The sequence below is a fragment of the Eublepharis macularius genome, chromosome 5 (genome assembly GCF_028583425.1).
Source record: "Eublepharis macularius isolate TG4126 chromosome 5, MPM_Emac_v1.0, whole genome shotgun sequence".
NCBI classification, from domain to species: domain Eukaryota; kingdom Metazoa; phylum Chordata; class Lepidosauria; order Squamata; family Eublepharidae; genus Eublepharis; species Eublepharis macularius.
The window spans coordinates 130,557,809-130,579,771 of NC_072794.1; the positions used below are offsets into that span (position 1 = coordinate 130,557,809).

At 41.0% G+C, this 21,963-nt stretch overlaps 1 protein-coding gene across 1 annotated transcript in view; it reads left to right on the top strand.

The window, feature by feature from the left end:
• The first annotated feature begins 656 nt into the window (after positions 1-656).
• KDM5B (lysine demethylase 5B) overlaps positions 657-21,963 on the top strand; it is a 111,636-nt gene continuing 90,329 nt past the window's right edge. The window contains exons 1-4 of the mRNA XM_054979489.1: positions 657-854; positions 17,006-17,083; positions 18,278-18,400; positions 18,726-18,896. Coding sequence (XP_054835464.1) covers positions 717-854; positions 17,006-17,083; positions 18,278-18,400; positions 18,726-18,896 — 510 coding nt within the window. The 5' untranslated portion in view covers positions 657-716. The remainder of the gene's footprint in view (positions 855-17,005; positions 17,084-18,277; positions 18,401-18,725; positions 18,897-21,963) is intronic.

Consider the following 21,963-nt stretch of genomic DNA (forward strand, 5'->3'; position numbering starts at 1 on the left):
GATATAAAACAGAAGATGCTGAGAATCTGGGAAAAAACATTAACCCTGGGGTGTTACAGTGGCTAAATATTTCTTATTTCAGTCAGTATATTCTTGCAAAGTGTGAGAAGGGTTATTCTTCCTGCTTCTCTGGGCTTTTTGAGATTGTTAACACAGATATTAGGATGTGAACTACTTTTGGGGGAGGCTAGGGCAAGGATGCCTCTTAGAGGAAGTAGGTTCTCCCCAATGACTAGATAAGTCTAAAGGGAGGCAAGTCAGTTCGAGGGAAGCTCAAACCGGGCCAAAGTCTCTCGTGGTTAGAAGGCCTTTCCCCCCCTGAAGCTCAAACGCGTAACTTTTTAGGTCTGTCTGTCCTATATTCCTGCGTGGAGGGGCCTCCTGGTCCTCCAAGCGTATTTTGTGCGAGCTCCTTCGTTGTCAAAAGACAGCTGGCGTCCACGAGCCCTCTGAACAAAGGGGTGGGGTGGGGAACGGGGACAGGCGCTCTCTGTGGCGTGAGTGAGCGGGCGTCCCTAAGCCAGGAAGAGGGAGGGCGCTTCCCACAGGGCTGGGCCTCCTCCACGGACTCCTTTTCTCCCCCCTCCCTCTCCAGCTTTCGCGGATGCACACTGTTAGTTCTCGCTGAGCTCAACGACGCTGTGGCTGTTGGGGGATTGTTCGGAACGGCCGCCTCGCCGCGAAGCTGCTCTGCCAGCCGGCCGCCTAACCTGGCCATGGCCGAGTTCCTGCCGCCTCCCGAGTGCCCCGTTTTCGAGCCCAGCTGGGAAGAGTTCGCCGACCCCTTTGCCTTCATCCACAAGATCCGGCCCATAGCCGAGCAGACGGGGATCTGCAAGGTGCGGCCGCCACCGGTGAGTGAGGGAGAGAGGCTCGGCGGCGACCTGCCGGACACCCCGACCTATTTTCCACACACGGCCCCGGCCCTTCGCGGGAGAGGAGGGGCCTTGGGCAGAGGCGCCCCCGCTCCTGCGAGCCCCCCGCACGGCCTCCGCCTCCTCTTAGCCGATACCCCTGAACGCGGGGCGAGGCATCCCCGTGCATATCCCGCTCGGAAACTTTTGCAGCCCTGCCCTCGCCAGTCCCCGGAGCCCCGCGCGCCTTCCCAGCGGGCGGAGGAAAAGGACCTTCTCTGAACTCGTGTGCCTGCCAACGGCTGGACGAGAGGAGGCGCTGGGGCCTGAGGAGCGCGTCCCTTGTCCCTGGGGAGTCTCGCGTCCCAACTGGCACCCCATCACCGCATTGCTTCCTGTGGGGGCCCAGAAGCCCTCTTCCCCCCCAGAAATTGGAGCCGGGGCTGGTGGGGCGGTGTGTAGAATCCCGGCCCTCCCGGTCTGCTTCTTCAACCCAAACAGACTTGGAGGCTTGGCTGCCGGAGGGAGACCCACTCTAATATGGCTGCCAGTGAGCCACCCCGGCCCCCTCATCGCTTCTACTTTGGCCCCGGGCTTCGCTTTCAACTCTGGAAAAGTCTCTTCTTCTCGCCTCGCTTTCTCCCCCCGCCCCGAATGAAGTTGCCTCGTTGGGTGCCCATCCGGCGGTTTTGGAGCCGGAGAGGCGAGCGCGCGCATACACGCGCACACAAAGAGGCGCATTTCTAAGCTCCGGGCCAAACGGAGAAGTTAGTTACTCTCCTTGATTTCAGAAGTGTCTTATTTTTAGAAATGCCTAGTTTGAGAGTAGCCAGGTGGGCGTAGTGGAGGCTTTTGTTTCTCTACCGGAGCGAGATACAGACGAGCATCCTGGGAATTCGCTTAAAAATGGAAATAAACTTTAAAAGCTCAGAAATTGACCGGCAAGCCCCCAGTTTAATCAGAGTGTAAGGCATTTTAAATCTTGTAGACAACTGATGAAGAGCAGTGTGTGCACGATTCGCTTTTTAAGTGGTTTTTTAAAAAATCTGTAAAGTTCTACAGTAAAATTAGTTGGAGAGAATTCTTTTATGGCTTTAAAGAGGCAGCCATTGTCACCATTTATCTTTCCATGGAGCTGGAGGCTTTCAGAGTAAATAGGCATTTGGTTCAGGTGCTTCATCCAACAAAGTTTATGTTTAATGAAATTATTGGTGGCTGGCTATTACTTTACATAGAAATATGAAACAGTAGTGACTGTGTAAAGACCTTATGTGAGACAGCTGCTTGGGTGTTGCCCTCCATGTTGGCATTGTGGTTAAGCTAAGTAATACTGTAAATTTCCTTATTTCTCCATTTTCTATACTCATCAAAACTTTACTTTGGTTATTCTATAGAACTATCTGAGGATAACATTTAATACAGGTACCTAATATAATGGTAAGTTGGGAATATATAAATATAGACAGAGTTTTGAGAGATCTCTTCTTTCAGAATCCCAGGCAGACATGGCCACCATTTTAGAGTGCAATACATACTGGGAAGGGTGATAAGTCTCCATCATTAGAAGTATAAACAGAGAGTTTTGTGGGCTGTGAAAAGATAGTTTTGCGCTTGAAACTTCCTTCAGATACTATTTTATTGTATTGTTTCAGTGTAATATGTTGTAGTTCTATTAGCAGTTATTTCTGCCTGCTTAAACAATGTGGATGAGGAGGGATTTGATGAAACAAAGATTTGCTTGTAAAAAGGGGATGCATGTTTCCTTTATTTACAGCCTTCTTAATCTAGGGAGAGCTAATGATAAATGCGACTTTTGGTAGTTTATAGTAAGCAATAATTGAAATAGGCCATTGAAAGAGTTTAATTAGGCTGAGGACTAGAGATGCATTTTTATGATTTTTACAATGAAACTTTAATTCTAGCCATTCTCTGCATTCAGAAACGTTTCAGTATCTGTTTTAGTATGCATTGGAAAAATTGTTGACACTTAACTAAAGCAAATGGTATGCAGAAACTTGCCTTGTTCTACTGGTTGAAACCTACCAACCTTTGTTCCTGTGCAGTCCTGCTTATTTCAGTAAGGTTAGTGTGGAAGCAGTGCTTGGTGGCTGGCACTTTCAGGAAACTTCTGATTTAAAAATTAGTAGTATATATGCTTATACTGCCTTTTAAAGATAATCTTCCATTGTCTGTAACTTTGTTTTAATTGTGTAGGTACATAAAAAAGTTTGTTGCTGAATGAGGTAAAAACTCTTAATTGAATAAAAATTGTGTGAGGGGCCTGTTTGCCCAACATCCATTTTAATCCCTTTGTTTCTAAATTCATTCTGACTGGATTGTTTGTGATCAGCTCTCACTTTAAGCATCTTTGAACAAATGCCTAATATGTATTTGTGAAAAATATTTCTAATGGTGGCTGGTCAAACTAGTGTCCTATGAGATAATCAGGTCTTTAGTAATACTGTCAAATTTCAGTGAAGGCATGTTGGTAAACAATTTTATCACAGTTTTACTTGACAAAGAAAAATAATGGGATCTGGGTTGTGTTCCATATACATTTTATTGTTTTGCTACACTCTGAAAGGTGAAGGATTGAAATCAGTCTTTCCGTTGAGATCTTTCTAGAAGTACATCTGTGTTCCAGCTCCATATCTGTGTCCTTGTGCTATCTGAGCATATGTGCATCACACTTGGTGGTAAAAAGTGCCCTCAAGTCATGGCTGATTGATGGCGACCCCTGCTGGGGTTTTCAAGGCAAGAGACTAACGAAGATGGTTTGCCATTGCCTGCCTCTGCGTAGCAACCTCTGGTCTTCCTTGGCGGTAAGGTTGACCCTGTTTCATATTTATACCATCTTTATTATAGTAAATCTATGATGGTCAGATTATGGTCAGATTTAGTACATTTTATTGTATGGAGAATAAGGGAACCCTTGAAATACAGAAATTGACCACCTCTGCTCTAATGGATTCATTACTGGCTTGTTGCTTGTTACACTGAAACAAAAATAAATTAAGTTCTGCAATTTTTGACTAGGCTTTTGATAGTACTAGAAATAATTATATTTCTGGTGGCAAGTTAGGCTTGTCTATCTTGCTGCCTGATTGATTGCGGTAAAGAAAATAGTTTTCTTTTGTACCTTCTGCTTAGTGAAGAGGGTTTACAGGAGAGGAATTACATGAATTTATAGCAACTCTTCTACTCCAATCTATAATGCAGAGGTTATATCCTGGTATGTATTTATTTAAAACACTTTTATACCTTCTTTCCCCCAAAAGGTCTCAGTGGCATAGGGTGCAATCTAACACCATTTTGAAAGAGACACTCTCAGTATACTAGAAATGGCAACTATTATGAACTCCTATGTTACCTTTAAATGAGGTGATCTAACGGAAAAATCTGTTGTGTGGACTTATAATGAATTACAGTCACTATTCCTCTAAATTTTGAGCAGCCATTGCCCTCATTTCCTTATAAAGATCAATCTGACTGGATAGATTTCACTTTAAAATTGTGAAAGATTATTTTGAGATGATCTAGAACTACAGTTGAGAATGGTTAAGGCTGTCCACAGCTCAGTGGATAGAAGGTAGAATGTCTATCATATGTAATGAATCTAGATAGTAGAAATCAGTATTTCATATTGATGCAAAAAGTCAGGCATCTGGTGCTTAAAAAGGAGTTTGGGCAGCAGATGTCATCAGTTGTGTGACTGAAAACTTTTCTGTACTGCTGTCAAAATACCTCATGTTTTAGGCCTGCAAGCTAGAATGCAGCATGGTGCTGTGCCTAGCTAGTCATGCCTAAACCCAGTTATTTCAATGAACTCAGCCACACTTATTTCTATATAGACTTAGCTGAAGCCTGCAAATTCAAGTACATGTAATCTTGCACTGGATTATATCTATAGGTTTGTAAAACCCTCTATATCAGTATGATCATCTCACATGATATTGAGTACAATATGTAATAATGCAAAATTTCACTCATTGTTACAGCTTTGATGCAAAAAGTGTGTGCTTCTGGACAAAAGACCTTTCTGTCTAAAATGCTCAAGATATGAATTGCTGTTCTTTTGTTTCTATGGGCAGTGTATCAACCAAAAGGAACAACGATTTCTCCTGTGGAAGAGAGGGACAGAGCTAATTGATATATGGAAATGTTTTTTCTTATAAAACTCAAATCATATACCTATTGAACTTAAGTAAACAACATTCCTATTAATTTTAGTTACACAGAATCAGAACAATATTATTTTCCTTTAGATTTCTCCCTAAAGACTAAATACTTAAGATAAAACCATATCTGTTATGACAAGCATATACTGGGTTAATTGCTGCACTTTTATTAAACACTCACAACAGGTACATTAACAAGAAGTTACTTAGAGCTACTGTTCATTCTCAGAATATGAAACTGATTAAATGGTTTGTAAATACCATATATCAGTTTTTTTCATTGATGACCTAATAATCATATAGCCATCACCTCATGATATATATATGAACATTGAATTTTTCTTAGAAGATGGATAAACCATTGCAGGACATCATAATATCGAATCAGAAAGGAGGTTCAAAACTTCTCTTTGAGTTTCAAAACTTTTTTATTGAGATCACGGAGTGTTTGGTTTGCTTCTATTCCTTTCCTGTCCCACTTATTTCAGCCTGGGGAAATAAAGCCAGCTACCATGTCCAACTTCCTGAAAAGCATTCTGCTCAAATAAGCAGGGGATTCCAACTTCATGTTGGCCCTGTTCAGATGTCATGTTCCGATTCTACAAATCATAGTCCTGTTGTGGAAATTGGAAAGGGAATAGTGGATATGGAAAGGGAGACAGTCCATGACATGTTTGAAGATTGCCTGAAGTGAGCCATTTCTCCAAACTTTGCAGTATGTCTGATTTCTCTTCTTTACACCAGAATAATAGAAATATGTTATGTATACTGATGGTAAGCATCTTTCCCTAGAGTACACTATCTTTCCAAAATGAACAATAGAATTACATGGTATGGAGGGAAAGGCTTGGTTTTGTTCAATCAATCATATTTATGGATTATATCTAATACACCAGATGGACCCATCGAAATTTGGATTTAAATCATTTTAGTCTTGCTGAAATCTTGGCACTGAGTTGCTTTAATTTTGCATATCTAGTTTAACTGAACTGTAGCATTATCTTAATGCATGGCACATAATACTTTGGGTCGGATCCCATGGAAAAACTTTTAAATGGAATTGTAGAGCCAATATTTCCCTTCCTCAGGCACCTTTTTGTACAAATATCCTTTCCGAGGGACCATCGTGAACAATATACACCATGGTATCAGGGGCTGTAGTAAGGAGCAGGTGGAATTGGCTCCCCCATTCTCTGTCAATATAAGCAACCAGTTCCTCTTCCTCTCTGCAGTCTCCTGTAAGTGTGTAAAGTGCCATCAAGCTGTAGACTACTTATGGCAGCCCTTGCTGAGGTTTTCAAGGCAAGAGATGAGCCGAGGTGGTTTGCCACTGCCTGCCTCTATCTGCATAGAAATCCTGGCCATCCTTGGCGGTCTCCCATACTGTGGTACTTTTTTTTCATGAGAATCCCCTAACCCTCAAGAAAGGATTTTTGGGACCTACAAATTGCTGTGGAAAGGAAAGGCACAGGAAAATCTCTACCAACTCCTTCCACAAGTTTTTCCATGGGGTCCAATTCTGTGTTTGTGGTAACAGTCATTTGTGCCCCAGTAATATTTTCCTAAATCCCCCCTTAATCTACATTCTTTGTTCATGACTTTATATTCAGTTGCAAGCATACTTTTAAAATTAGTCTTGTACAAATCACTCTATAGGACCTGTTAGGAGAAAAGGTACAATTTTTACAACCCATAGGAGAAAATAGTCAAAATACAATGAAGATTAATGGCCTGCCCTTTTTTTGGGGGGGGGGGGCTCTCATTGGAAAAGTGCTGAGTTTGGAAACCATCTGCTTTTCAAGTGGTCCCTCCCTGTTTCAGAAGCAGTAAGATAAAGGAGGAAGGCTTTTCCTTATCGCCCAAGTAATTGTCATTAGAAATATAACAAACAAAAATCTTCTTTCTTTGTAATATAAATGACAAACTTCCTTAGCGCAGCTGCAACTATAAAGTAAAAATAGTCAGTCTGATAAAGATAATGATCTTTTTTCCCAGTATGTTTTGTCATGAAGCAATACTTTGCTGTGAGCAATCTTTCCCTAGCCAAGATAGAAGAATAGATATCATAACACATCTTACTCCTCTTAACATAGATTGATCTGTGTGCCTTGATAAAAAGGTGAAGCTTAAATGCCCTCATTCATTTAAATGAATTTACTGCATATTTGTGGAAGAACCATAAAATTCAGATATGATATCTGACTCTGAACTGAATTATTTGAATTGATTATTTATTTGAAACATTTATAGTCCTACCTTATCCTAATAACTGGGACCAAAGACAGGTAACAAACATTAAAAGCAATATATCATCATAGGTAAACATAAATAATAGCACAAATATTAAAGAGTTCCTCAAAATAAGCCAGCAAAAAAATATAAATGACAAATAAACCACTGCCCAGGTAAAAGTCTGATCAGCATATAAACCCTTAGATCGTATCCAAAATTAAGAGACATCAAAGGCTCTCTTACAGAGCCGAGTTTTTCTCAAACTGGAGGCCCGTATCAGCTCTTCCAGGCGGATGTTCCATAGAAGAGGTGCAGCTATGAAAAAAGGCACCAAATGGGCAGCAGTAGTTGATTCCTCCTAAGTAGAGTGGTAGGACAACCAGAAAGCATTCCTATGCAGTGTTGTTGCTAAGGTCATAATAGAAGAGCTAGTGTTTGGGCCCGAGGGCCTGCCTGGGTTTAACAGTAAACACCATTACCCTGAAATAAATGAAGATATTATAAAATTGGGTAACATGCTCCCAGAGTAATAAATGGGCTGCTACATTCTATGTCAATTGCAGAGTCTGGGTAATTTTCAAGAGTAGGCCTACATAAAGCACATTGCAATTAGTCAAAGTCTTGATAAATTTTCTTTAAATCTAGGATGCAGCCCACAATTTAGGAGTCAGACTCATTTTTCAGCCTTCAGGATTTCTTATTTTAATGACCAAAAAGCTAATTTCTGATCCAGATATAAGACAACCATTTTTGATGTAGTCCAGAAGTGTAAAGAAACAAGGAGGGCCCAGGAGTTAATTCCCAGTTGGCTGTTGGAGTTTCATTGAATTCATTCTCAAGAGATACACCTCCTCAGTGCTCCAGCTGCCATTACTTAGAGTGCATTAATACAATGTGAATGTTACAGTGTGCTTTTTTACGCCATGAATAGCCATCCCTAATAATCAGGATGGGATGGAACCTTCTAAAACTACCCTTGTCCCCATTTCAATTGCAGCTGGAGAGAGTAGAGGAGGAGTTAATAAGACTTGTTTGCAGCAACAGCAGCCAAGCTAAGAGACAATGAGAGATTAAAGGTTTGTGTAAAGATTCCATCTAATCTGGGGATCGCAGCCCATTCGACAATAAATGCCTTGCTGACCAGCATCACCTCCATTTTATCAGGATTCAGTTACTCTCAGCCACTTGACCATGGCAGGCACTGGCCCAGAACAGAAATGGTGATAGCCAGAGGTCCATTTAACATGACATCCAACTGCAAACTTATTAGGGGGCCTCAGATATTAAATAACATGGGAGAGAGCACTGAACCTGTGGCCCTGTCCATAACAAATCTTATACTGCCTATTCCTCATTCTTGTAATTTACTTCATATGATTGGTTAAGAAAAAAGACTTAGATAATCTCAAGGCCACACTTCAATTCCCATGTCACACTCTAAACCACTCAAATGATCAACCATAGCAAACACAGCATACAGGATAAGAAGAACAAATAACACCAAAAGATATGTCATTGTCCAGTATTCCACAGCAGTTTTTCCCATAGTGCCTATTCTATACAGCAGCTGTATTCAGATGAAACAAGAAACAATAGTTAATTATTACTTCTGAATGTAAATGGTGTGCCATATCTATAGCAATGTAGAACTGTGTGATGTCAGTCCAGGATGATCATAAAAGTTTTACTAAGAGCCACCTTTTCTGAGCCACTTTAGGCATTTAACAGCTAGATGGCAGGCAACAACGCAACAGGTATATTTTTTCTTGAATGAAAAGGCTGCATACATTGAGTTTCTCGGTGCTGTCAAAGAATTCCCTCTTTTTCAGGAAAAAGGTGGTAGATCTTAGCTTGCCAAAGCTGGATGGAATTATTAGTGCTTTAGGAGTGAACATGGTAATCTTCTCCATCTGCGAAATGGCAGATGAAAATAGGTACACGTGTTCATAAAATGTTAGTGGGTTTGATAGGCTTCTTCCACTATATTCTAGCCATTTCAACTGGATACTTTGATGGGGGGGGGGCAGACATACAGGTTTCAACATTTTCCTTGCAGAGCTGGTGTGTCTTTTTGGAGATGCAAAGGCATCTTGAGAATCAGCTCTTTGAGTTTAACATTATTAGGTCATGCAGTTTTTTCAGATGATTTTTTGTTTATTTGTTTCTCGAACTACTTCATAGCATGATCTTTTATATTTTCCTTATTAGCCTCATTGGTAAAGATATTACTAGTTCCATCTCAGCTTCTGTTGCTAACTGCAGTTCTGCCTGGAGGAAAAAAGTCCTGTTAAAAGAGGTTTATTACTTGTTTGTTTGTTTTTGTTTGTTTGTTTTTAGTCACAGAGACCCAAGGTAGATTACACAGTGCAAGTGAAATACAATATAATAAATGTAAACATTGAGAAAAATATAATACTGAACAACAGTTAGAATATTCCGTGTTACAATAGAGTATGCTAGCAGAAAATTTGAAAATAAGCATAAAGTTGAGCATAGAGATGAAATCTTTCTGAAACAAAGTGTAACTAATTAACATGGCATTTTTAACAACACAGAAACTCCCTAAAAGGAACAAATCTACATAAGCAGACATAACCCTGTAGCATAGTCTGTAGTCCCTGTCCCGTACCAAGTCATCTCTCTGAGCTATTCCTTTGACACAGCTCTAAAATCTGGGCAGAAAGCCCTCCTGGAAAAATCAGTTTTGCATAATTTGTGGAAAGCCAGACATGTGGGAGCTTTCCTGATCTCTTCAGGTAAGGTTGAGGCTACCACAGAGAAAGCATATATATGGACAGCTGTTGATTTTGTCCAACTGCAGGATGGTATCTGCGGAAGGCCAGGTTCAGATGAGTGAAGCTGCCAAGGCAGAACATGAGGAAGAGGTGGTTGCACATTAAGACTTTATTAAAAGGACAGGACATTTTTTCCAGGCCTCTTGAAAACTCTTTCCAATGCTGTTGCTCAATATTCTGGATTTAATTGCATAATTTATTGTGAAAACACACATTCCTCAGTAGAAGATATTTTATCCCATTCTCTTTCCATGGAAACGAACAGTGAAATCCTAAACAGAGTTACTCCAGTCTAAGCCCATTGAAATCACTATTAGTAACCTAACTGCAGAAACCCTTACTTGCATTCTACTAAATAAATGTGTAGGAGATGTGATGGATGGTTCAGGTCTTCTATAGATTTTCCCATGGCTTGATTATTGAAAGTTGTGTTGAGTAACCATCTCCCCCTTTTTGTAAGAGATCTAAAAGTGAATATTACAGAGACTGTGTTTCTTGTGTGTTTTATGTTTAATACTATTCATGTAACCTGATCTTGTATTTTCATTTCTGAAGAAGCTTTATGCTGGTATGTAAGGGGTGAGAGAAGGCCTAGTGATCCCTGGTCTAATATTATCTATAGCAGTGTAAGACTTATTTCTTGCATCTTTCAGTATTTAGAAACCAACTTGATGTTTCTTGTGGACTGTTGCATGCTGTGGCATGTCTCATGTGTGATGAACCAGATAGAGGACAAGTGAATGCACCCAAGGCAGTTAGTGCTGCCTCCAGTCAGTGTGCTGCACCAATTAAGAAGGTTGTTGACCACCACACCTTAAATTCCAAGGTTGGAGAGCTGGTTTTGAAGTAGTGGATCAAATATAGCCTGCAATATTTCTGTGGTTTGTTTTATAAAACAGTAGACTTTTAAAAAGATTTAAATAGAGAGCAGTGAATGATTAATTCAATATGTTTGAAGTAGTGCATTTATACAGTAAATGATTTACAGTAGCGAAACATGGTATTGTCCAAGAACAAGGTTGTTGCTGTGTTCTAAGTTGGTGGCCTATAGCCAGTTTTCAGACCTCTTCAGCCCATGTTTCAGCGCAGCTTACAGTGTGTGCCAGTCTTCTCATTTCATGTATCTTTAAAAAATATTACAAGAAATAATTCTTTTTATCTTTAACTTTGTGTATTATTTGTATTGAACAGAGCATGAGCAAGTTTTTTCTTCTTTATCTTAGCGGTTACTTCAGTGAATGTAACTTGGGTGAGTTATCTGTATGAAATAAGGGTGTGTTCCTATGGGGTAGAGAACATAGTGCTTGTATTTTGATTGTAAAGTTGGGAAACTTGTTTCATTAAGAGATTTCAGGAATATACCATCAACAGCAAACAGGGATCAAATAGGTAGGTACGTGCCTCTGCTACAGTACCTTTATATACTTCATATAGGATGTTTCCCTACATGGATGTAACCTCTCTATTGGAAAACCATGTACACCATCCTATGTGTAAATTGTGCAGATAACATATTTAGCTATGATTTTGTGTTTGGAAATCATTTCCACAAAAAAGATATCTTGTACTGCATGCTTCATGGAGTTAAACTAGATGTTCCAAGGAACTAGGGTTGCCAGTCCCCCGCTCCCACCCCCTGCCCCCGCTTACTTGGCCAGCAAGGGGGAATGAACCTCCTGGGGCATGCTCCCAGGTGCCGCAGTGGCCCAATCCAGGCTAAATTCAGCTGGAATCAGGCCAGATTCAGCCCGAATTGGGCCCAATTCAGCCAGATTCGGGTCAGATTTGGTCCCCTATGGAGCGCAGGAGTGCTCCCAGGGCAGCACATGACCTGCATGATGATGTCACTTCCAAGAACTGATGTCATCACACAGGCCAGGCATGTGTGCAAGCTATGCGCGCACACAGAAAGCTAAAAGGTAGGTGCCAGATCTTGAACCTCCCACCCAGGGGGTCAGGGGACCTGGCAGCTCTACAAGGAACTGACGGATTTCCTAATTCTGTTTTCCCTTAATACATTAATATAGGGCTTATTATGGCACTTGCAGGGGGTTGGGCTGTGGCTCAGTAGTGGAACATCTGCTTTGCATGGAAAACATCCCATGTTCAATGCTTGGCATCTCCAGTTAAAAGGATCAGGTGGTAAGTGGTGTGAAATACTTCTGTCTGAGACTATGGAGAGCTGCTGCCAGTCTGAATGGACAATACTGACCTTGATGGACCAATAGTTTGGTTAAGTGCTCATGGCAGCTTCCTGTGTGTTCATTTGAGAATCAGTGGGCAACACCCCCCACTTGCTATATGGGGGAAGGGGACCATATATCCCCTTCCCCCAAGTTCTGAAACTAGATGAGTACACCAGGAGAAAAATGGGTATGTGGCACATGCAGGAGGGGTTAAGCCATCTTGCTTTCTTTCCATTCCACCCTAGCATTCCTCTGTTGCCTTAACAAAAGTGGGATTGGGAACCATTGCTTTGCTGAAATAATATCTAGTTTAACCCTTAGTGGAAATATAGTCTGCATTCACTTTCCTCAGTATATACTGGACTAAGTGAACACTTCTGTCTATTAGAAGAGCAGCTAATATGTCTTTTCTTAGTCTGCAATTCTATGTGGATGAATGAGAGAGAGAAAATAAACAAGAACAACATACCAGCCAGTATACCATGGTGCAGCCATCTTGAATATAAAGGTACTCAGTCATCTTAAACCTGAGTCATGTCAAAAGATTGATTTATAGACCATATCATCCTTAAACTCCTAATTTCTGCTGTCTTCTGGATGATGACATAGCCTAGTAATTGTGCCAATCGTGTTTTGGAAACCGAGCTTTTTTTCTGGGGAAAGAGGTAGGGGAACTCTCACCCAGGGCAACTCTGGGCGGTCCTGGGACTGCATGATGACATCACTTCCAGGAAGTGACGTCATCACACAGGCATGGTTGCTCCAGGAGTGCTCCTGTGCTCCAGGGGGTCCAATTTGCCCCAGAACAGGCTGCTCTGCCATGGGGAGCACTCCCCTGACCAGCAGTGGCTGGATCTGGGCCATTTTGAGCCCAAATTGGGCCAAAACAGGCCCAAAGTGACCCAGATCAGCCTGGAACAGGCTGTTGCCACATGGGAGAGCACTCCCCCACAGGGCAGCAGCCTGAGCGTGTCCGTATAGGGCCCAATCTAGGCCATTCTGTGCCCAAATTGGGCCAAAACAGGCCTGAAATGGCCCAGATCAGCCTGGAACAGGCTGCTGCCACACGAGAGAGCACTCCCCAACCAGGCAGCGCCCCGATTCTAGCAACTTTGGGCCTGAAGTGGGCCAAAAACTGCCGAAAGGGGCCCAAAACAGCCAGGATCGGGCAGCTGCCAGCAGGGGAGTGTTCCCCCACCTGGCAGAGGCCCAATCCTGGTCGTTTTGGGCCTGATCCGATCTGTTTTCGCTCTGATCCTGGCTGTTTTGTGCCCTAAATGGAACCTCTCCCCACCCAGCACCGGCCGGATCCTGGCTGTTTCTGCCCTGACCCAGGCCATTTCGGCCCCAATCCTGGCTGTTTTGAGCCCTAGGTCCTGGCTATTTGGGGCAAAAACAGCCCAGATTGGGTTGCTGCCGGGCAGGGAAACCTGATCCAGGCCATTTTGGCCTCAATCCAGGCCGTTTCAGCCATTTTGGGCCTATTTGGAGCCCAGAACGGCCTGGATCGGGCCCAGAACAGCCAGAATTGGACCCCCTTTTGGCCAGCAGAGTACTGGCTCGAAGCCCAGCCACTTAACCATTGTGCTACAGCAGATCTTTGCCTTTTCAAAAACAATCCTGCCTACCCCCACATCAAAAGGAGAACTTATGGGGAAAGTATCGGTCTGTTTGGGGAGAGGGGAGGAATTCAGAAACCATTGTACCTGCTTGCTTGTGCTTGGGTGATGAAGAAGATTAGTGCAAGAACACCCAGTGTTGCAGCAAAATGCTGAGTGTCAAAACGAAGGGTTTGGATTCTCCCCTCATTGTTGGAACAAAACTACAAAGCACAAGGAAACAGCAGCAACAGGGAACAGCAGAATGCGAAATAAATTGTTGGCACTATAGAAAAAGAAAAAAGTGAACATGAAGCAGGATTGTTTTTAATGTTGCTGTGCTACACTAGTTGGAGCGCTCTCCTCTTGGGAGTGCCCCACTACCCTGCCCACAAATATTCGCCTTCTATAGATCCATTGTATGTGTTATTGTGCTTGAGGAAGAACCTTAGGTAACATACCTATAACAGTATCTCCTCCCTGAGAAAAGTATTTTTAACTTCATTCAAGGATTGAAGAAATTTTAATTTTATTTAGATCATTTCCAAAAAATGGAACAAACATTTTCTTCAAAATACTTCAAAACACCAGGGAAATGGGATCCTTAGGTACTTACCAAACTTTGCCAGCTTGGATGTCCTGGCAAGCTATGATTAGCACTGTACAGTAAACTGAAAAGAGAACTGTGAGCAAAAGTGTGATAGCTCATAGTTCATTTCCGGCCTTCCAAATTGTGGTTTGGAAATTTGTTGAAACTGAACCAATTTGTAGACCTTGGCATTATCACGCAAAATCAGAGAAGCCCATAATTTTAGGAAAAAAGAAAATAAAAATGTTTGTGTTACTGTGTAGCAGTAAGGCGAGCTATTTATACTGGTTGGTGTAGTTTATCATATGCAGAACATGGCACAGCTAGTATGGCAAAAATTAGACATTCTCATTTAACTTACATCCTCATTTCATCCTGTCGTTGTATTATATCATTGAAAATAGTACAGGTTTGCTGGAATCCATGTGGGAAAGATTCATTGCTTTTATTTTACACTTTCATTCTGAGCAACAAGATGAATTCAGAACATGGAAGATTCCCACAGTTTATAATAAGTGTATTTGTCACTTCTTCCTTGTCTTGTTTTCACTTGATACAGAATATGAAAAACTGAGGCAAATGAAAAGAGGACTGGTCTGTGCTGTATAGAAGCCTTCTTACTGTGTTGCTACAGGAGCAATGTGTTTGGCAGATTCCCACGTTGCTTCTTTGCACTGAAACCTGAAGATATTCTGAAATACAGAAAGTGGTTTCCAACAGCATTTTTTAAAAAGAAATAGCAATTATTTAGTAATCTAATAAACACAGTTACATACATCGATATTAGATTAGCATTTTTGAATTTTCTTTGAAAATAACAATTTTAAGGTACTGCTTTTCATTCATTCTGAAAGAGAAACATTTCATAAATTTTTTTTGTTTCATTTTTCCTAAATATCCCTGTTATGAGCCCCTTTCTTTCTCCATTAGATTTTTCCTTTAACCCTCTTTTTACACCCACTTGGTAGATTGCTGCCACCAGGAATTATATTCCAAAATAAGTAATTTAAATTTCCCTTTTAATAACATGCCCAAGCGTCAGGCTCCTTCGTGGAACTATGTGGTCCTGAGGATAGGAATGGGATATATAGGAATCAGATTCCCTGGGATAAAAATAAATAAACAAACTTATTTTTACAATAAGTGTATTGGTTTCATTCTAGTACTTAGGGATCCCCTGCCCCTGCCCCCGCTCCCTCCACCCCATCCCCACTTACCTAACCAGTGGGGGGTGCGCACCTTCTCTGCGGGCTCCCCCGCAGCGTGACACACTCCTGTGCACAGCAGCCACCAGGATCGGACCCATTTTGGCCTGGATTGGGGCTGCTGTGGAGCATGGGAGTGCTCCTGCGCTCCGCGGTGCCTGAAAACTGGCCCGATCTGTCACAAAACAGGTTCATTTTCAGGTGCTGCGGAGCATAGGAGAGCGCCTGTGCTCCGCAGAGCCCCCAAACGGACCTGTTTCAGCATGAATCAGGCCCATTTTGAGGCGCTGCGGAGCGCAGGAGAGCTCCTGCGCTCACAGCGCCTCAAAAACAGGCCCGATCTGTGCTGAAACGGGCCCATTTTGAGGCGCTGTGGAGCCTGGACATGCTCCCAGGGGCTGCACGATGACGTCACTTCTGAAGCTTTCCGTGCGCGCACCCCCTTTCCCCCAAGGTAAGTGCCAGGCCCCTATCCCCTGTCCGGAGGTTAAGGCAACTTGAAGGGGCCTGGCAACCCTACTAGTACTTAAGCCTGATGGTTTCAAAGATAGTTTTCAGTTCTTAAAGTTTCCTCACATAGGCTCAGTCACACAGATATACATAAACTTTCCCTCTCAGCCGCACACACAGTTTGCCTGCTTCAGATAGAATGAAAGTTCTCTCACAAACACACACAGTTCAGACTTCCAACAGGTTGCCTGCTTTGCCCAGACTGAATGTTCTCTCTGATGAGTAACTAAAAACAACAGTTCACTCTGCCCACACTCTCAGTCATCAACCAATCATCTCACTTACTCATCCCTCTCTTTCACCCCACTCTTCATTTGTACCACACCAAGCATTTAAAGACACACACTTAAATTCATTACAGTCCCCTATTCAGAGATTTCAGACTGCAGAATTTTTTTAAAAATCCTCTTTTTAAAAAATGGGCTTACAAAAGTATAGCTTCTCATGTCACTTTCAAGGTATAGATATTATGATATTTTATCCAATTAAGTTTTGTGCTACACTGAACTAAAAAACAAACATGGAGTAGAGAGCCAAGCAAAATATTTAAACAAAGCTGATGAATATATATGGGGCTTTCAAATTCTTATTCTTTAAAAAAGAAACTGTGAACTAGCTCAGTGTGCACACAGGGGTTTCTCATCTTCTGTGAAGAATGGAATGCTTTGCATGCACTGTGATGAACAGTGCCGTTGTTCTTGTTGAAGATACAGAAAATGCAGAACAGCTGAAGTGATAATTCTTTAGTAGTACTTGTTCACTATGAAAATAAACATAGCATGCACCCAGTATCTGAGGACAAATTCCTTTATAAGTATGATGATGATTCTCCCTTGTATCCCATTTTTTTTCTCCTAGGACTGGCAGCCTCCATTTGCATGTGATGTTGATAAACTTCACTTTACTCCACGAATCCAAAGACTGAATGAATTGGAGGTAATCCAGCAATCTAAAATAAACAATTTTACAAGGGGCTTACTGTAATGAGTACTTTAGACTGCATATAGAAATGCATGCCTTGAATGGTAGATCTGTTCTTATACCTTTTTAGGAAGATGTAGAAGTTTCAGAGTGAATATGAGCAAAATTTTCTTCCTGTGTCCCAACTAAGCAAGCTCTGCTGAGGGTTGATTGGCTATGATAGTCTTGAAGCCACTTGCCTCCCCTTTCAGCAGTGCAGAATGCTGACTGGCTGATCCCTGTCACTGTCTCAAAACTGCTTTCTCCAGCAAGGGAAATAGGTGTGGAAGATTCTCCCAGATCTTGTCCAGTCTGAAAGAAGCTCGGAATAGTAGGGATATGTTCTGATGAGCCATTTTGGAGTTGGGGAGAAGAACATGGGCTTGTCCTTGCACCCATAATGGATTTTGGAGGGGCCTTCAATGCTTCTGTATTCAGCATGATTTCTAGGGTTGCCAGCTTTGAGTTGGGAAATTCTTGGAGATTTGGAGCTGGAACCTGGGAAGAACAGAGTTTGGGGAGGGACCTCAGCCAGGGTATAATGCTATAGAATTCCCTCTCCAAAGCAGCCATTTCTCCAACGTAACTGATCTCTATTGTCTGGAGATCAGTTGTAATTCCTGGAGCTCTCCAGGCCCCACCTGGCTGTTGGCAACCCTGTATCACATGGTTGTACCCAGAAATGATGTCAGTAATGTTGCCCCACCACCCCACTGTTGACAACCCTAATGCTGACAAGCCTGTTCTGCTCGTTTTGACTTCCTTTAATGTAAAATTCTACCTAATATATCAAATAATGTTTTAAAAGTTCTTTATTGAAAATATTTATATGCCTGCCTTTCTTCTGATCAACTAAGGATCTAAGGTAATTTACAATAATGTAAGTTATAATAAAACTGTATATGTTTCAGTACTTAGTTTTGTGTTGAAAGATCAGCAGTATTTTTATAGAAATGTCTAATTTAGGTAGTATACAAGAATATTCTTCCCTGCCTCTGTTTTCATCAGTGAAGTGAACTTTGAAGAATATATGTTGTAGCACATAAAATCAGAGGCCATCTTCTCTAATATTTGTTCAGTATTCAAATCATGTTAAAGAATAGTCAAGCTGAGATTTCAAAATGATGCCTGAACTGTGCTGTATAATAAATGTGTATTATCTTTTAACAGGCTCAGACCCGGGTAAAACTGAATTTTTTGGACCAGATTGCAAAGTTCTGGGAACTTCAAGGATGTACGCTGAAAATTCCACATGTAGAAAGAAAGATTTTGGATTTGTTCCAGCTTAATAGGGTAAGTTTCACAGGTGTCTGTAACTGAAGATGCTTATTTTTTATGATTAGCAGAGACTTGTTTGGTCCTGAAAAGCCCTTGAGTTGACACATTATAGAATCTAGAATCTAGATAAATGAAACTTAAGTGAACGGATTAATTACTTCATGTTTCGTTCTTTGTGATATACTAAATTAGCAAGGTACAGGTTCATCCAGATGTACGACATATGCTTATTAAACGTCACCTGAATATTGAAGTAGAGCAATTTTCCTTTCTGAATTGTGTGAATCAGGAACAGCTTGTACCCGCATACATTTTGATGTGCACCATTTTTGTTTTGCAGCTAGTTGCAGAAGAAGGTGGATTTGATGTGGTTTGTAAAGATAGAAAATGGACCAGAATAGCTACCAAGATGGGGTTTGCTCCTGGCAAAGCAGTGGGTTCACATATTCGTGCCCATTATGAGCGCATTCTTTATCCTTACAACTTATTCCAGTCTGGAGCTAGCCTACTGGTGAGTTTTACTAACTCAGTCTAGATTGTGAACTTACATTACACAGATAATTTGGTAGTATCCATTTTAGGAATCTGAGCGTACTAGAGGATTTCTAGATTTTAAACTCCCAGTTGCCTAAGATGTCCAAGTGAAGGTGTCTCTGGAAGATGGAGTTAGTTTAACAAACCAGTGTGATTCATTTGGATGTCATGGGCAACTGGAGTTTATTTGAATGCTGGAAAACTTTTCTTGTGCTCCGCACAAAATGGGAGCAGACGGTTGCAGGGGGAGCTTGGGGCCACAATAAATAAACACTGTTTGTGCCAATGCAGTAGATTGGAGTTTAATTGCAGTTTGGAAAAGAATGTCCTGAATATTTGCTGCTGTTTAGTAATTTTCTCCTTTTTGTTTATCAAGAAACTTGTAATTAATATTTCTTGTCCACTATAAAGAAAAGTGATCTGGATTAGCTTACTTCTCCTTCATTATCAGAAAGTAGTCTATTCTTGAACTATTTCTAAAATTGTAGCTGGATTTTGGGCTTCTAGCTTCTTTTTAATACATTAATAAAATATGCATTTCTTCATATTAAACATCAGTCTATGTTTATGGAACTTGCTTGGCCTTCTTTCATTAAACAGGGTTGAGCACCTTGCTTTTGACTTTTTAAAAGTAGGAGTTAAGGTGCAATCATATAGATTCTGAGATAGTTGAATAGTTTGAATCTGTTAATCTGTCTTTGAAATGATAGTATTGAATAACTAGTAGGGGCCCAGAGTGGTCCTGCTCTACTGACTTGGGACAAAAATGTAACTGAAAAAGATAGGCTTTGTTGGAAAAAGCCTATGAGTTGAGAAGTTTTAGGTACTGAAGTTTTATGACTGCAAATGAAAAACAGCATACAGGGCTGCTCTCTTCTTTTTTCTTGTTTCTTTTTCTTTTTTGGTCCTAACAAAATGAAGATGCATAAATTATATTAAGTTTTAATTATTTTTCTGGAGTAACTAAATATAGGGGCTTTGGCAATCTTTAGTAGAGTAACTGATAAGAGTATCTGGAACAAAAAACTAGATTGAATATACTAGGCTTTTACTACTTCATAAAATCCTGTTTAATGTGATAAATAGCACTTCTTTTTTGGTGAGAAGTTAGATTTATGATTGGCTCTTTAGTGGTTGTTTAGTAACCATGATGTTATATAGTCAGATAATCTTTAATGTCTGCAGGTACAACAAAAAATCGTTTCTTTGATATAGCACATAAGGATGTTATGTTACTAGAAAGGGGGTGATCTTGCCTGATGTCCTCTACTCTCTTTGCAGCTGCCTAAGTCTCCTGGGGGGTGTGAGGGATCATCCACCCTCCACCACCACTCACCTAGCCGGTGGGGTGGGGAAAGGTGGGGAAACAGGCCTCCCAGGAGCACTCTCAGGGCAGTGCAATGATGTCACTTCCCCAAACTGAGCCACTGCAAAGTGTGGGAGTGCTCTTGGGGTGGCACAATGATGTCACTTCCTGGAAGTGATGTCATTGCACAGGCCTCAGAGGGTGCACATATGAGGATCAGAAAATGGTGAGTGCTAATTCCCCACCCCCCACTGGGAGGGTAAGGGGACATGGCAATCCTACTCCTGACACATGTGGCTGTTACCTGTGAAAGTCCTCCATCTTCCAGCAATGCCTTTTTGTGGAATCACAATGGACTGAAAGAGGAAGGTGGGGAAAGAGCTGCATTTTCTAAAGGAACATCTGTAGGATTCAACCCTTCATATTTCAAGCAGTGAGGTTATGTTCAAGTTGCTCCACCTTTTGTGCAGTGAAATTCAAAATAGTCTGCATTCATTCTTTACATTTTGCAGTTTGCTAGCATTTTGGAGGTAAATCTGAATGTTACGGCAACTTTATTTAGAAACAGACAATTTGATAAATTGCTGCTGTATGGATCTGTACGATTTGCTTACCAGGTTAGCTTGCAGTGAGGTTCTGAATGCACAGGAGTAATCAGTACAACAATCTCTGAGTGGAACTCTGGCTGTTTTTGTAACACAGGCATACCTATTGCTTCCTTCCATAGCTGGACTGTTAATTTAATATGAATTGGTCAACAGTCATAGCTTATATAGAAAGCTGTTTTTACTAATGTGATCAGTTCAGCTATAAGACTCCATGGTCTTTGTCATAAGCTTGCAGTACAGAGTCCATAGATAAATTAATTTTCTTTGCTGCTCAGCATTGACTAAATTAGAAATATGATACATATAAGCCAGTGTTTTTGGAGTACACAGAACCACCAACTAGAGGATAAATCAGCTAAAAGTCAGTGTATATTAAGCAAAACCATGACTGCTCATGAACTGAAAGGGGTTTGTGAATGAGTTAGTAAATACTTTTGTCTCAACCGAGCAACCAACTGTCTGCCATAAGAACCATATTTTAAGTGTCACATTCATAAGAGAGCAAGAGTCCAGTAGCACCTATAAGACTAACAAAATTTGTGGTGGGGTATGAGCTTTTGTGAGTCACAGCTCACTTCTTCAGATACCTTCTTCAAAGAAAGATATGTTAAATTTAACACAGTGTGATAAATTTGTTAAATATCCTTTATACAACTTTTTCTACTTTTCTAAAAAAAAACTTTAAAAGAATCAAACCATATTTTAAAATCCCTATCTTCTTGAGTATACCTTCATACTTTTTCAAAGCTGTGACAATTCTGGTCATTGCTTTGTGAAAATATCAATGCTGTAACAAAAAATTGAGTAAAAATATTTGTTTTATCTTCCAAGAAAGTCATTTTATATCATATTTTTGTCATGCATTCATATTGCCTTCTGGAAACTAGTACTGAAATATCAATTTGTTTTACTAATCTAAGATTGTTTGTTATGAAGATTTAGAGGGTCATGTCTTCTTTTTGTGGAGCTGTTTTACTTGGCCTTATCCATACAAGTTCTCATACTTATTTGTGATAGAAACATAAAAAAGAGGGAGGGTCTTCTAGTTATATCCTAAAACAGGTGCCTAAATGTCAACATGCTACTGAAACCTTAGACCTGTTTTAAGTATTTGATATTTCTGAAATTAA